General features: G+C 37.5%; 2 protein-coding genes across 2 annotated transcripts in view; one reads left to right on the forward strand and one right to left on the reverse strand.

Moving 5' to 3' along the window:
• On the reverse strand, window positions 1-11,002 carry LOC140936247 (uncharacterized). Its single transcript, XM_073385682.1, has 5 exons — window positions 10,355-11,002; window positions 5,236-5,461; window positions 4,532-4,816; window positions 1,748-1,938; window positions 1-1,197 (listed from the first exon to the last, which is right to left on the reverse strand). The coding sequence occupies exons 1-5, from the start codon at window positions 10,985-10,987 to the stop codon at window positions 394-396; spliced, it is 2,139 nt and encodes a 712-aa protein (XP_073241783.1). The 5' UTR covers window positions 10,988-11,002; the 3' UTR covers window positions 1-393.
• A 9-nt stretch (window positions 11,003-11,011) lies between these two features.
• Window positions 11,012-12,460, forward strand: part of LOC140936248 (uncharacterized) — a 47,314-nt gene continuing 45,865 nt past the window's right edge. The window contains exons 1-2 of the mRNA XM_073385683.1: window positions 11,012-11,171; window positions 11,321-11,424. Coding sequence (XP_073241784.1) covers window positions 11,063-11,171; window positions 11,321-11,424 — 213 coding nt within the window. The 5' untranslated portion in view covers window positions 11,012-11,062. The remainder of the gene's footprint in view (window positions 11,172-11,320; window positions 11,425-12,460) is intronic.

Raw genomic sequence — 12,460 nt, forward strand, 5'->3', positions numbered from 1 at the left:
TTGCATTTCATTCCTTGGCTTTTGTACATTTATTTCTTCTTCTTTATTAATGTAAACCATAAATTGTAATAAATAAATAAAGAAAAGTAAGAAACGACGTAACGTGTTCTTTCGGATTCAGGTATATGCCATGTACAAATGGTGAAACGAATGTTTTACAAAGTACGTGGTTTGTGATTGAAAGAAAGGACACCTTGAAAAGAAATTTGACACGTTACTAAATCTGACTGTGACATGTACTTTCTTTTTGAACTTTATATGTCCCATAATGTCAATCGATCACTTAATGTCAAATCTTTTCATTCCACCTGAAAAATACCATTGTTCAATCATGTTACCCGGGGATGATATATTTGTTTGCAAAGTTATTTAAAAACCTTTCAACTTATGAACTTAAAACTCTACACCTTCAACTTCGCCTTTGTTATCAACAGAATTATACTTTATCCAATCCCTCGCAATTGGAGCATTAAGCATTTCATCAGTGATACCAAAGGCATCACAGAGTGCAAGAGCCTGCGGTGCAACTTCCTTACACAAATCAGCTGCTGCCTTTCCAACTTTAGCACCAGTTCCCGTGGACATCAAACCTGAGGTAGTAAAGTAACCCAGATCCTTTTTGATCACATTTATCTGATACAGATGATGAAGCTTTTTAAGGACTGGCTGCAGTTCAGGATCAGCTCTATCAAGGGTTTTTCCAAAGCATTCACTGATAAGCCTCTCTCCATAAGCCTGCGCAGCTGCCTGGACAAGGTCTTGTTCTTTATACATCCAAGTATCAAACCTTCCTTTTTTCCCTGCCCTCATCATTTTCATCCCGAGAGCCATAAAAAGCTCTTTCTCACGTGACTCCAGCAGGCTATGAAGATACTTTTGGTTGCTAAGGTCTGCCCAACTGAACATCCGGTTTACAAAACTTGGTACATAGGTTGCTGCAACTTGAAACATAGTTGGCTTGAGAACCATTAACCTTTCTGATGCAACCTTCTGCATTAAGACTGAGTTGTCACCTTCTGCTGTCATTGATGAGTGTGAACCAGCAATGCCACTGCCAAATTTGTTACAAGATAGGTAGCCTTGTCCACCGCATCTCTCGCGACAAACAGCAGCTGTCTCTGCTACATGCCAACCAGAAATGGCTTTGATCACACAACACATTGTCACCACATCAGCATGCTCAGACCCATCTTTTTCCTGTAACAAAATTGGACGTCTGTTACTAACACTGTTAAGAATCAGCTGAAAAACATGCTTTGAGCATCAGATGGGCAGAAATGACACCTTTCTGGTGTTTCTTGCTACTTCTGTCAGACCTAAGAGATTTACACACGAAAAACTCCCATCAGTGGAGGGAGCATGGCCAAGCTTGGTTGGAGCACTGGACTTGTAATCTTGAGGCTTCGCCCTGACCACTATTTGGATTTGTTCTCAGTATGTGGTCCTGAGCTCAAATCCTTGGGCATGCTCCCAGCCAACTGAGGTTCTTATCCTTGTTATGTTCCATTTCAATTATTTAGATAGGATAGTTAAGTATTATTAATGCCCCAGTTGTATTAAAGCAATCGCGAAAGATGGAAAACAAAAGAATAATAATAATAACTGCAAAAAGGACATGAGATTGATAATGTTACAATTAATACATATGCAATGCAGTGAAGTGAGCTTAACTCTTCAGCTGTTTGATCCAAACTGCCTAATTCAATGATGGTCAATAATTGTTAATGAAAGCTACATCGCATCGCACCTGAAATGCCCAACGATCTTTGACATATTGTAGAGCAAAGTCAATGGCATATGTAGCTGCTAATAGAGGCATAAGAGCTTGCTGCTGGAGCTGGTAATTTAGAATAGGAGTGTCAGATTTCCCATCCGGTCCTACAGTCAGACGAGTTGCTGAGTAACGGATAGCAATGGCAAGACAAGCTTTAGCTGCACCTGCAAAAAAAGTGTGTTGATTAATAATTATTATAATAAACTTTTTGTTCCCTTAGAATCAACACAAACAAGATAAAGCATAAGCTAAAACATTAGCATAACTAAGCAGAAATGATGCTAGTAAAGAACTTCCTGATCCTGTTCTTTAGTGGCATATCAGTGAAATTATCATCAGTCAGCCTTTTTGAAAGAATGAAAGATGGTAAATTTTAAGCTCGCTAAGACAAATGTGAAAATGAATTAATCAGCATGTCACAAGCGTGGGACAAAGAAAAAATCTGAGTCCCCGACAGGATTTGAACCTATGACCTCCCAAATACTGGACAGGCACTCCATCCACTTGAGCTACAGAGAACTCATGGACAGCAAGGCCATATACTAGGTTCATATTTGACAAACGTCATGCATACTGCAATGTTGATGTGTGGTGAAAGAATGAAAGATACTACATTTTACGCTCAGTGAAACAAATGTGAAAATGAGTCAGCCTTCTAACTCAAAACACTAGCAAATTAATCATTTACTTGAGTACTTTCATGTCACACTAACTAATAAGAAAAAAGTAAAGACTGAAAAGGAAAAAATGCAAAAACCAAGTTTTCAGCAGCCTGTAACTATTACCTTCAAAGGTTGAAATCAGTGTGGTAAAATTGAAAATAAAATATACATGAGGAAAATGCAAATGTGAAAAAGTAAAAGAAAGCTTATAGATGTGACAAAAGGTCCAAAAACAAACAGCAGTGAAGAGCCAAGTTCAAACTTTCTTGTTATACTATTTTCTTGTCTTTTTGAGGCCACAGCTCAATGTTTGGAACTGAAATGGATGTTTCTCTAGGAAGAAGAATGTTCGTTGAATACTTGAAGTGACTGGAGTCAACCAAAGGTGATTTTTGGACCTTTATTTTGGGAAGTGTAGGACAGTGGAGTTTTTCCTTGCCTTCTTTTTAGTAGGTGAGTAACCAGAACTGCAAAACTTGCTAAAATGATGTTTGTACGGCAGAAAAAAGACAGAAAACAAGACAGAGATATCTCTTTATGAGGTACGTACAATTTAACTGTTTTATCAAACTTACAATAAATTCCCATACAGATCTCTATAATTTGGCTTTGAGGAGGCTGTTGTGAGCCTGTGGTTCAATTTGCATACTAGACAAAACTGTGCAAACTTCCTTATTTCACTCTGTACCTTCTTAAATATCTCTTTAAAACAACAAGATGATAATTCCTTAGTGAACTTTCTGACCTCTCTGAAATTGTTTAATTTAAGGTGATTCCCTGGTTTTGCACTGCGCATCTCTTACTGCGCATAACAAGATGGCCTCCGTAAAAAAGAGCATGTGAAGTAACATTATTAAAATGAAGCTGACCGAAGAGAAACGCTATTGCAATTTTTGCTTACGGTTGTTTCTTGCCAAGGTGAGACTCAATGTGGTGGGAATGAGCATAACGTAAGCAGTATGCGTGTTGCTGAGTTCGACTTCCTCACAGAGAACCTTGATAGTGCATGTTTAATTTGTGCTTATTCACTTTGATTTTCATTTAAACGCTTTCTTTATCACATTGTGTCCTAAATGTGATATCTCGATGTAAATTCTGTAAAAACGGATTTTTTAATGTTTTCTTCCCCCTTTCGCATACATTCTATTTTGAAACTTGCCCCTGTCCTCTCTCAAAAATCAAGGAAAATGCATTTGGTGGGCACTTTCTGCAGCTCTACCACAAAAACGAGTATGGTGACCCCCATTTTTTATTTCACGATTTTAATAGGGACAGTGCTTCCTTTCAGTGAGAAAAAAATTGGCACAAATCTATGTTCAGTTTTTCGGCAATTTTACTAAATTGTACGGATTGAGCTATCACGTGTCGAATAGCGCGTGTCCAATTTAATTCTACTTTGGAGCGTAAAGTAAACACAAGGGCATTAACAAGGCATTTTTCTGGTACGTAAGTAGATAAACAATACATTAAAGTCAAATTCTGTGCGATACCACATGCATCATTGAAAAAATCTTTCCTTTTTGTCTAGTTTTGGGCTGCAGGCGGTTTTTGTCAAAGTGTCCAAAATAGCCGTATTTGTCAGCATTGTGATGTCAAAACGAGCACGGTAACCCCCACTTTTTATTACCCTTTTATCATCTTCTTGACTTGTTACATCAGTGTACCAAGTTTCATCTACAATCTATGTTAGGTTCTTTTACTAGGGAATCACCTTAATGAAAAATGAACTTTCCCAAATGCAGGAGTTTTGACATTCAAGTATAGAAAAAATGATTATGTTCACATCATCACAGAACAGTAACTTGCTTGATTTTTGTTCATCCCATACAGTGCTACATGTAGCTTTTCAAATACATTAATTTCTCACTTTCAGATACTGATATGTATTCTCTATTATCAATGATAAGAGTTTTTTTTTGGTAATTGCAATAACAACATCAAAATACAAGTATAAAGAACAATACACTACCACAAAAAAAACAAAAAATAGAGAGAAAGGGGAAAAAAGAAAAATAATTAAAATATCAATGATAAGAATTAAAATCAAGAAAACCGACACTGTATTTCCCTGTTCTTCAATAAAATTTCAACGTACCTTGTGACATACTTGCAATGCAGATGCGACCAGAGAGGAGTTGATCAGCAACAGTGAGAAAACGCTTTCTAATGCTACCTTGAACACTTGTTGAGTAGGTTCCATCTTCAGCAACATCAGAATACAAGTTTAAAAGGTTTTCTCTTGGAACACGAACATTCGAAAAGGTAAACTTGGCATTGTCAACTCCATTCAAGCCCATTTTGTGTCCCATGTCATGAATCTGAACTCCAGGCATCACCTGCAGGTTCTTGTCTCGAATTGGAACAAGAACACCATGAATACCTGAAACATCATTAATTTAAAATACAATAATATATACTCCAATCTCAAATATGGTAAGGTATGAAGGTGTATGCTCATCCCCTTAACATGAGCACAGCAACAGGATAAAGTGTTTTAAAAGAAAAACCTTAATAAGACTTCCAGATAGTTTTAATTTTGGTTTATATCCTGAATTGTTATAAGCAATTTTTTCTCAGAATTTTAGCTTCAACTTTCCATAAAGTTTAATAACTTTGACAGGATAGGTTTAGGACCACCCTAATTTTTTTCAAAATCACAGAGGCTGTAGCCGCCATAAGTGAAAGTACAGTAATCAAATCAAACCTTATGCAGACAAATAAAGGGGAATTATGGGATATGGGGAAGAAGGGCAGGAACGAAAGAAGCTGAAGAGAGGAACAAGTTTTGTAGAAAGCTACCTTGATTAACCCCATCTATGTAGAGCTGGGAGAACACAATAATGTGGTGTGCATGGCAAGCACCATTTGTGATCCAGTATTTCTGTGCCAATGGGTTTGGAGTGTTAACAATGAATTCCTTAGTTTCCTTGTCATATGTGGCTGTTGTTTCCATTTGGACTGCATTATTGCCATAACCAAGCTCTGTCAAACCAAAACATCCAACGTCTTCAAGTGAATCAATACCCTACAAACAATAGGAACAGCAAGTACACTTATCAAAGCACTGTGAAAATCAAAGCTTCCTGTCAGATTTCATTTGCTATGCTATACCGTATTTAGTTGACTATAAGCCGAGACCCCAAACTTTGAACGTGTAGACTCGGCATAACGTGAACCAAAAATAAATCAACAACACCTGGCTATAAGCTGAGACCCATTCATTATTACAAGACTGAATTGTTAACTACGGGAAATGGTTTACAGAGCAGAGAAGCCAAGGTAAGTTTTTTGTCGAGCATTGATTTTGTATTTTAAAACAACAGAAACAAGATCACGAAATAAATCAATCAGCTGATTGCAGAGTGAATATGAGTTGAATGTGTGACTCTCAAAACTATCGTAGTATCATGTGACAACATTGTGTATGAAAGATTCTCATTGGCCAGTTTTCACAATGTCAAAACAAATTCAAGACATGTCAAATTTTTATCCTTTGGATCGTTTGGTAACCTTCTCACTTCATTTTGCACAGGATTAGCTGTTAGTGGATTGATGCTACATCTAAAGGCAAAGGAATTCAGCAAGGATCCTGAGTTTAAAGCATCCCTCAGCTGGTACCAGAAATGGAAGGGCCGTTATTCCATCAGCCTTCGCACCAAAACAAAACTCGCTCCGCATCTCCCAGAAGATTTGGAGCAGCAAACAGTCTCACAGGGTGTCCAGTGGCATGGTTGCTCAAAAAAATAGGAAAATGGGAAATTTTGTATTAAAAAATGGGAGAAAAACAGGAAAATCAATAGTACTTTCGTCGACATAGATAGCCTCCCTGCTCCCCATCAGGGCTATAATAAAGGCCACGAGTCCTTAGCCTTTACGTTTGCAGGATTTAAACCAACTTTCGCGGCTTAGAAGGAGTGACAAAGATCAGTAACGTTAGTTTTTTGGCTCAGTTATGCTGTAATCAGAATGACATTCTTGACTACAGGTCCAGCGCGGTTGTTCAAAGGTGATCATATGACAATTCCCTTCAAGTTGGCGGCAAATCTTTGAAAAGCTTCAAAAAGTGAAATTTCTTAGGATAGAAATTTCTTACGCTACCATTGTCATTAAAGAATATTGAACTAAAAAGTCCCATGGAAAGCTTTCGTTCCATTAATCTACAATCGGTAGCTGGTTGAGGATATGATTGATTGAGTTAAAAGACCGCATCGTTTTAAGTACCAAACCAAGCTTTCCGCGGTGTATGCAAAATGACACGGATCTGTTTGGTACCAGATTGTAAGTGTGTTATGGTTAAGTTCTAAGAGGAACATAACACTCTGCTTAGCTATGATTGCAAGAACAGTTTCGGAACCAAAATATTGGATCCTTTGCCAGTTGCTTAGGAATAGCTGAGAACAAGAGCTCACCAAGAGAGCTAGTACCGTAAACTAAACTTGAGTCTGTTCTTTTCGTGTAGCATACAGAATCCAGCTGGTGATTGGTTCTTTAAACAAGAAGCTAAATGGATGATTTATCTGATCTGTGTTGTTAAAGGGCAACTTGATCATCTTTTCAGTTTCAAAGATGAACAGAAAAGGGAGCAAGACTTCAAAATAATTACATCATGAAGTGTTCAGAGACTGAAATGCAGTTTCAGTGGGCTATGTACAATATTATTCAATAATCATGAGAACTATAACATTTCATACAATACATGTACATGTAGGTGCACTAGAAAATTATACAAAAAGTAACAATAATTATAACCAGAACCAGAACTCTAATGGGCAATAGAGGTCATGGAAAGAGCAAATGTAATGTAACTAATATTATTTTTGCTAATATTAGAACACCAAACTCAACATACTACTTGCTTTATGATAAAGCTCACTTTAAAACACAATACAACTATAATCCCATTTTCAATTTTGGCTTCACTAACTAAAAAAGAGGAAAAATAGGAGGTTTTTGTTTAAAAATAGGAGAAAATAGGAATATGCTCAAAAAATAGGAAAAAGTAGGAAAAAATAGGAACTGGACACCCTGGTCTCAGAATTCAGTGGCAACAGAACAGTTCCCATAAAATCCTGTGGTGCTGAGAAACGAAGCTTCAGTGTCACACTAGCAATTGCCGCTGATGGGAAGAAAGTACCGCCTTCAGTGATCTTCAAGGGTGTTCGCACTCCCAGAGACCTTGTTGTTCCACCATCAGTGAAAGTTTAATCTAGCAGGCAAGAAGAAAGCTCCTTCCCTAAATCTGGTCCTTCGCTGGATAAAGCAAGCTTGGAGTGATATTCCCAAGGAGATGGTGAGGCAATCCTTCAAGACTTGTGGCATCTCCAATGCACTTGACGGAACAGAAGACGATGCCATCTACAACTGTCCTGAAATTGATGCAGATGATGAGGAGATGGAAGAAGAATTCGACACGGACAGCGAAGATGATGACGAACGCTGATGACAACAAAGACATCTGTGAAAACACATTAAATTTAACAAAAGGCTCCTTTAGGAGCCACCACATTCTTAAAAGTTAATAACCAAAGATTGCATATTGTGTTTCTGTACTTTAGCTAAGCTTATAAGTAAATACATTTCCATTAAGTAGAGTTTCAATGCACCAGAAAAAATTTAAGCACATAATAAAGAAGCCAACTAAATCCATAATAAATCTCTTGTTCCAAGTTTTGAACAAGGGGAATGTATAATTCTTCATTTATTAAATAAAAACACTATGCATCACATTTCATCCCTCTAAATGTTGTGTAGTGGTTCTTCTACCTTCTTTCTGGATTTGCACCACTACTGTATTGCTGTGTTGCAGTCATTCTGCTGCAAAGCTGTTTCACTGCCATACAAATCTTTTCACCGCATATCCAAATCACATTTAGATAAAATATTAATTTTATTTTCTGCATCTTTACAAGCCCTAGGATTTCATAGTAACGATCTTTTCTGGTACCGTCTCTTTACCATCTTAAAATTAAAGAACTGAAAAATAGTTTCCCAGTGACATATCCTGATACATTTATACTGGGGGATCAAAATATACATGCCAAACAAAGTAGAATCACATCGTCCTGCAATCTGGTAAGGCAAATCATTTATCTTTAATACAAACGAAATAAACTTTATATGGAAAACAGCTATCACATCAGAGGGTCCCTTTTCCCAAATCTAAATGCTGACAGACCTTTGGAAGCAGTCATCTTATTCAGGTTGAAAGTTGAATAATCTTCGTACAGAAAGCAGGTGTTTTTCCACTCGAAAAGGTCAGAAAACACAAAAAATTCTTCATCGTCAAAGAAATTAGACATACGGCAAAAAAAATAAGATCTTGCATTGTTTTAAAAGACGCCATTGCGAAAAACTTTGTTGCAAACGAACTTCACCGTTTTACATTTGTGTTTACATTCAGTCGTTGTCGACCTACCGACCGACTGCATCTTAAGTTTCCCTTTTCCTGCTGAAACTGATGTTCTCGTTCCAGTCTTTTCCCACTCAACAGACCTCGTCATCATGAACTTCGTCGTGGTTCTTAAGTTCCCTAATTTCACTGTTAAAACTGTTGATGAGGCCCGAACCGAATCCCTTTAGGAAAAGACAATAGATCTGTAACGAACATTTCAAGTGAGTATACTTCTTTAGCTGGATGGAAGAGGAGTCTGGAGTTTTTGACACTTAGTGCATACACATCTTCTTCTGACCTACAGCTGTATTAATAGACATTGAAGTTTTTTGTAAATAATAGCACACATTTATGTTCTTTAATTTAAAACTAAGTTCAACAACAAGTTAGAACTGTACATAAAAGAAATAAAAGTGGGTTCCCTTGCATTTTCACCGAACCAAAAAATTGTTACCAATGGTTTCCAATGATCTCCGGGTAAGGAATTCAAAAATTGTCATCCATGAGATTTGAAATCCTAGGGCTTGGTGTGCCCCTGCGTAAAAAATACGATGTTATTACAAACCACATGGACCACACAATGGAAATATTAGTTATGACCTGGGAAGCTTTTGATCAGTTCTCATGAGTTTATGAGTTCTTCGGTCCTTTTTGTTCCTTTCCAAGACAAAAATGTTTTTTATTTCATCAACACCTGACTGAGTAACTGAAAACTTTTCTTTGGAATACTTAGAAACGATTGTGTGTCGACATTTACGATCAGTAGGTCTAAGCACCTAAGTATCCAATGTTAACACTTTTGATTCCAGTCTGCCGACTTTCAGGAAGAAACCCTCTTCCCCATTTAGTACATTGTACGAAAACTGAGTCGTTGAATAGAACTTTACTTGCATGCACCCTTTTTCCAAGTAGTTCACTGGTATTAATTTTCCGCATTGTAAACTTTTAGTATGCACGTGTAGTGCGATTTTTCTGAAAATTGAAATACCTTGCTTCTTTGCATAATGTACCTTTGGTGCTCATCATCACCTTTACTGTCATTTCAGTTAAAGTTGCAGAGACTAAAATTTCAAACGGAAAATGTTTTGTTTATTTTAGGAACAACGGCACAAAAGTCAATTAATTTCTATTTTTCACAAGTTCTCTTGAACCCGTTAAAGGCAGCAGCTTGTCTGTGTGACATGGTCTTCTTAGGAGTCCTCGTGCAATCACTGAGTGGGAAGGCGTACAATACTTTACAGGCACAAACGTTTTACAATCATAACAACGTGCAGTGGTGATATTCAAGATTGTGCTGAAAATTTTGTCTGTGAACTTGAAAGAAGTTACTACACAAACTGAACGCTGGTCATTAATATTCAGTCAAACAAGATAAATGAAACAAAGTCTTAAACGGCTTTTAAATGCGACTTTTTCTCATTTAAGATTAATGGTTATCCTTGATGTTGCCACCGTGATTGCTTAGGTCGCTAAATGATTATAGGAAGAAGATGAACAGACGTAAATTTAACTTATGCAACTCTGTACCTTTAAAAGTTTTTCGTGATGCCTCTCCGTTCCCAATTTAAAAACAGTACCACCAAATAGGTTGAACTGAACGGTCATCTTGGTGGCCATGGACGCATCAACAACTGCTACCAATTCGTGGGCAGAAAAGATCCACAAGGGATTGTTCTTGAAATCCAACACAGAAATAAAACCTTGATCACAAAGTTTCTTTAACCGTTTAAGCGCCAGCTCCCTTTCTTCGTCCACAGTGATGTTGTATTTTGGAGTCATTAGGGTGTCTTCTGACAAAATTTTGCGGAATTTCTCTTTTTTCTCATGATTGTCATGATCTAGTAAGCGTGTCATTTTCATGACTTCGAAGGAAGGTTTCCCCCACTCATCTCTCAGTTTCTGTGGATCCATCCGTGCATCGGAGACTGAAAACGAACGAGGATTTTGTGACTGCTTCAAAACCTCACAAGACGACCGAAACAAAACTTTCGAAAAAGCTCGCTGGAGCCTCCTTGCCGTGGTAACACTCGCAGAAAGCATGGTGGAAATTGAAATTATCAGAGCTTTGACGACAAACGCAACCCCCGATACAAGGCGCTCCGATAAGGTCAAGCGCATTCTCAACTCGGAGAAGTAAGAGATTACGAAGTAGCTCGTCATGTACGAAGACACGAAAGTCCACGAAACACGAGTAGTTTCCAGTACTCTGGTGCAGACAGCTTCCTTCTTCCAGAAATGGCGGCAATTGCAAGATATTCTCGAATTTCGCTTTTTGGAGGACGCAGTATTCTGCGACCGCTTGCTTCTTTGCCTGCGTTTGAACTTCAGAAGCAACCGAAGAATTGTAAGTATTATTTCACGAACTGCGAGTGTGGCAAAATAGTGTAACTTGATGTTTTCCAAGCACGTGCCGGTAGATCGAAGTCTTCCATGCTAACTCACAAATAAACAATTGTTCTAACTGTACGTCATTTAAAACTTTCGTATTAACAGTTTGCCATCAAGGATTTGCCAAGAAAATCAAAGTTGATGGTCCTGTTGTGGAGATGGACGGCGATGAAATGACTCGTGTTATCTGGAAAATGATTAAGGAAAGAGTAAGCTCAAGATAATACATTCAATATCTTATTCATGTCTTAATCTCTTGCGAATTATAAGCGTGCAAAAAAGGTTAACTAAAATTTAAGGCTCGTTTATTAGTTCAGCATCATGTGCTTCCGTCGTGAATATTTTCCGTAAAATATTCACTAAGATATTTTTACGGTAACCAAGTGAATGTGTATCTCGGAAATGGAAAAAATACGCGGCTAACTCGTCCTGTCATATTTTTAATGGACTGTATGCACCGTCGTGGTTTAGCGTAAATATTGTTTTAGTTAATAGCATTTGACACGCAAGTCTTCCAAGTCGTACACCTTTTGCTTCTTTCTACATCAAGCTCCATCATCATGATCATTATTTACACACTTAATAGTCAAGTTGAATAAGAGTAATTTTAATTTGCGTTGTCTATTTTTGCTGTTCTTGTAAGCTTATATTGAAAACTGCCATCTTTTATATTTAATGGCTTCAAATCAAAACTGGCACCAAGCTGCAAACCTAGATCTCACACCAGGATGTAGTAAATCACTTTACAAAGACAGTTAGTTTGTGGACAGGATAGAGTTACATGTACACATGTTTGTTCTCTGGATAGATTCCCCCTCTTTAAAAATTGTCACTCAAGCAAAAAAATATATGTAGGATGGATTTATTTGCAGCACACATGTACCCTGTTTCCAACAAGCTCCTTATTACAAGCTGAGCAATATGTGGCTAAAATTCAGAAATGTTGTTGGTGACTTGTTCGTGCTCGAGCTGTAGTTTGCATATTTGTGATGGCTAAATGTACATTGTACATAATTGAAGAACACCTTTGTTATATTGCATTTGTTTTAACTGTAAAGAGTGAGTGATTAATCAACAGTGTTTCATTTTACTTGTGGGATTTCAGTATGGGGTGTTGCAAGTTATGATTAGTGTCCGCCTACAGTAGTACTGATAAATTTCAGAAAAGAGCAGTCCAATTTGGTTTCCTTGGGGAGGTGACACCTGTTGTATGCTTTCTGGAAGCCTCAGGCAGGAGGTTTGGAA

This window comes from Porites lutea, chromosome 5 (genome assembly GCF_958299795.1).
Source record: "Porites lutea chromosome 5, jaPorLute2.1, whole genome shotgun sequence".
Taxonomy (NCBI): Eukaryota; Metazoa; Cnidaria; class Anthozoa; order Scleractinia; family Poritidae; genus Porites; species Porites lutea.

What these genes read in the sequence shown, in the direction of transcription:
- LOC140936247 (XM_073385682.1), bottom strand. Translation starts at nt 10,987, where the DNA reads ATGACGAGCTACTTCGTAATCTCTTACTTCTCCGAGTTGAGAATGCGC. An exon ending in CATTGCAAGTATGTCACAAG is followed by an intron (nt 1,939 to 4,531) that starts GTACGTTGAAAT and finishes CTTTTTTTGCAG; the next exon opens with GTGCAGCTAAAGCTTGTCTT. An exon ending in AAGATCGTTGGGCATTTCAG is followed by an intron (nt 1,198 to 1,747) that starts GTGCGATGCGAT and finishes ATTTTGTTACAG; the next exon opens with GAAAAAGATGGGTCTGAGCA.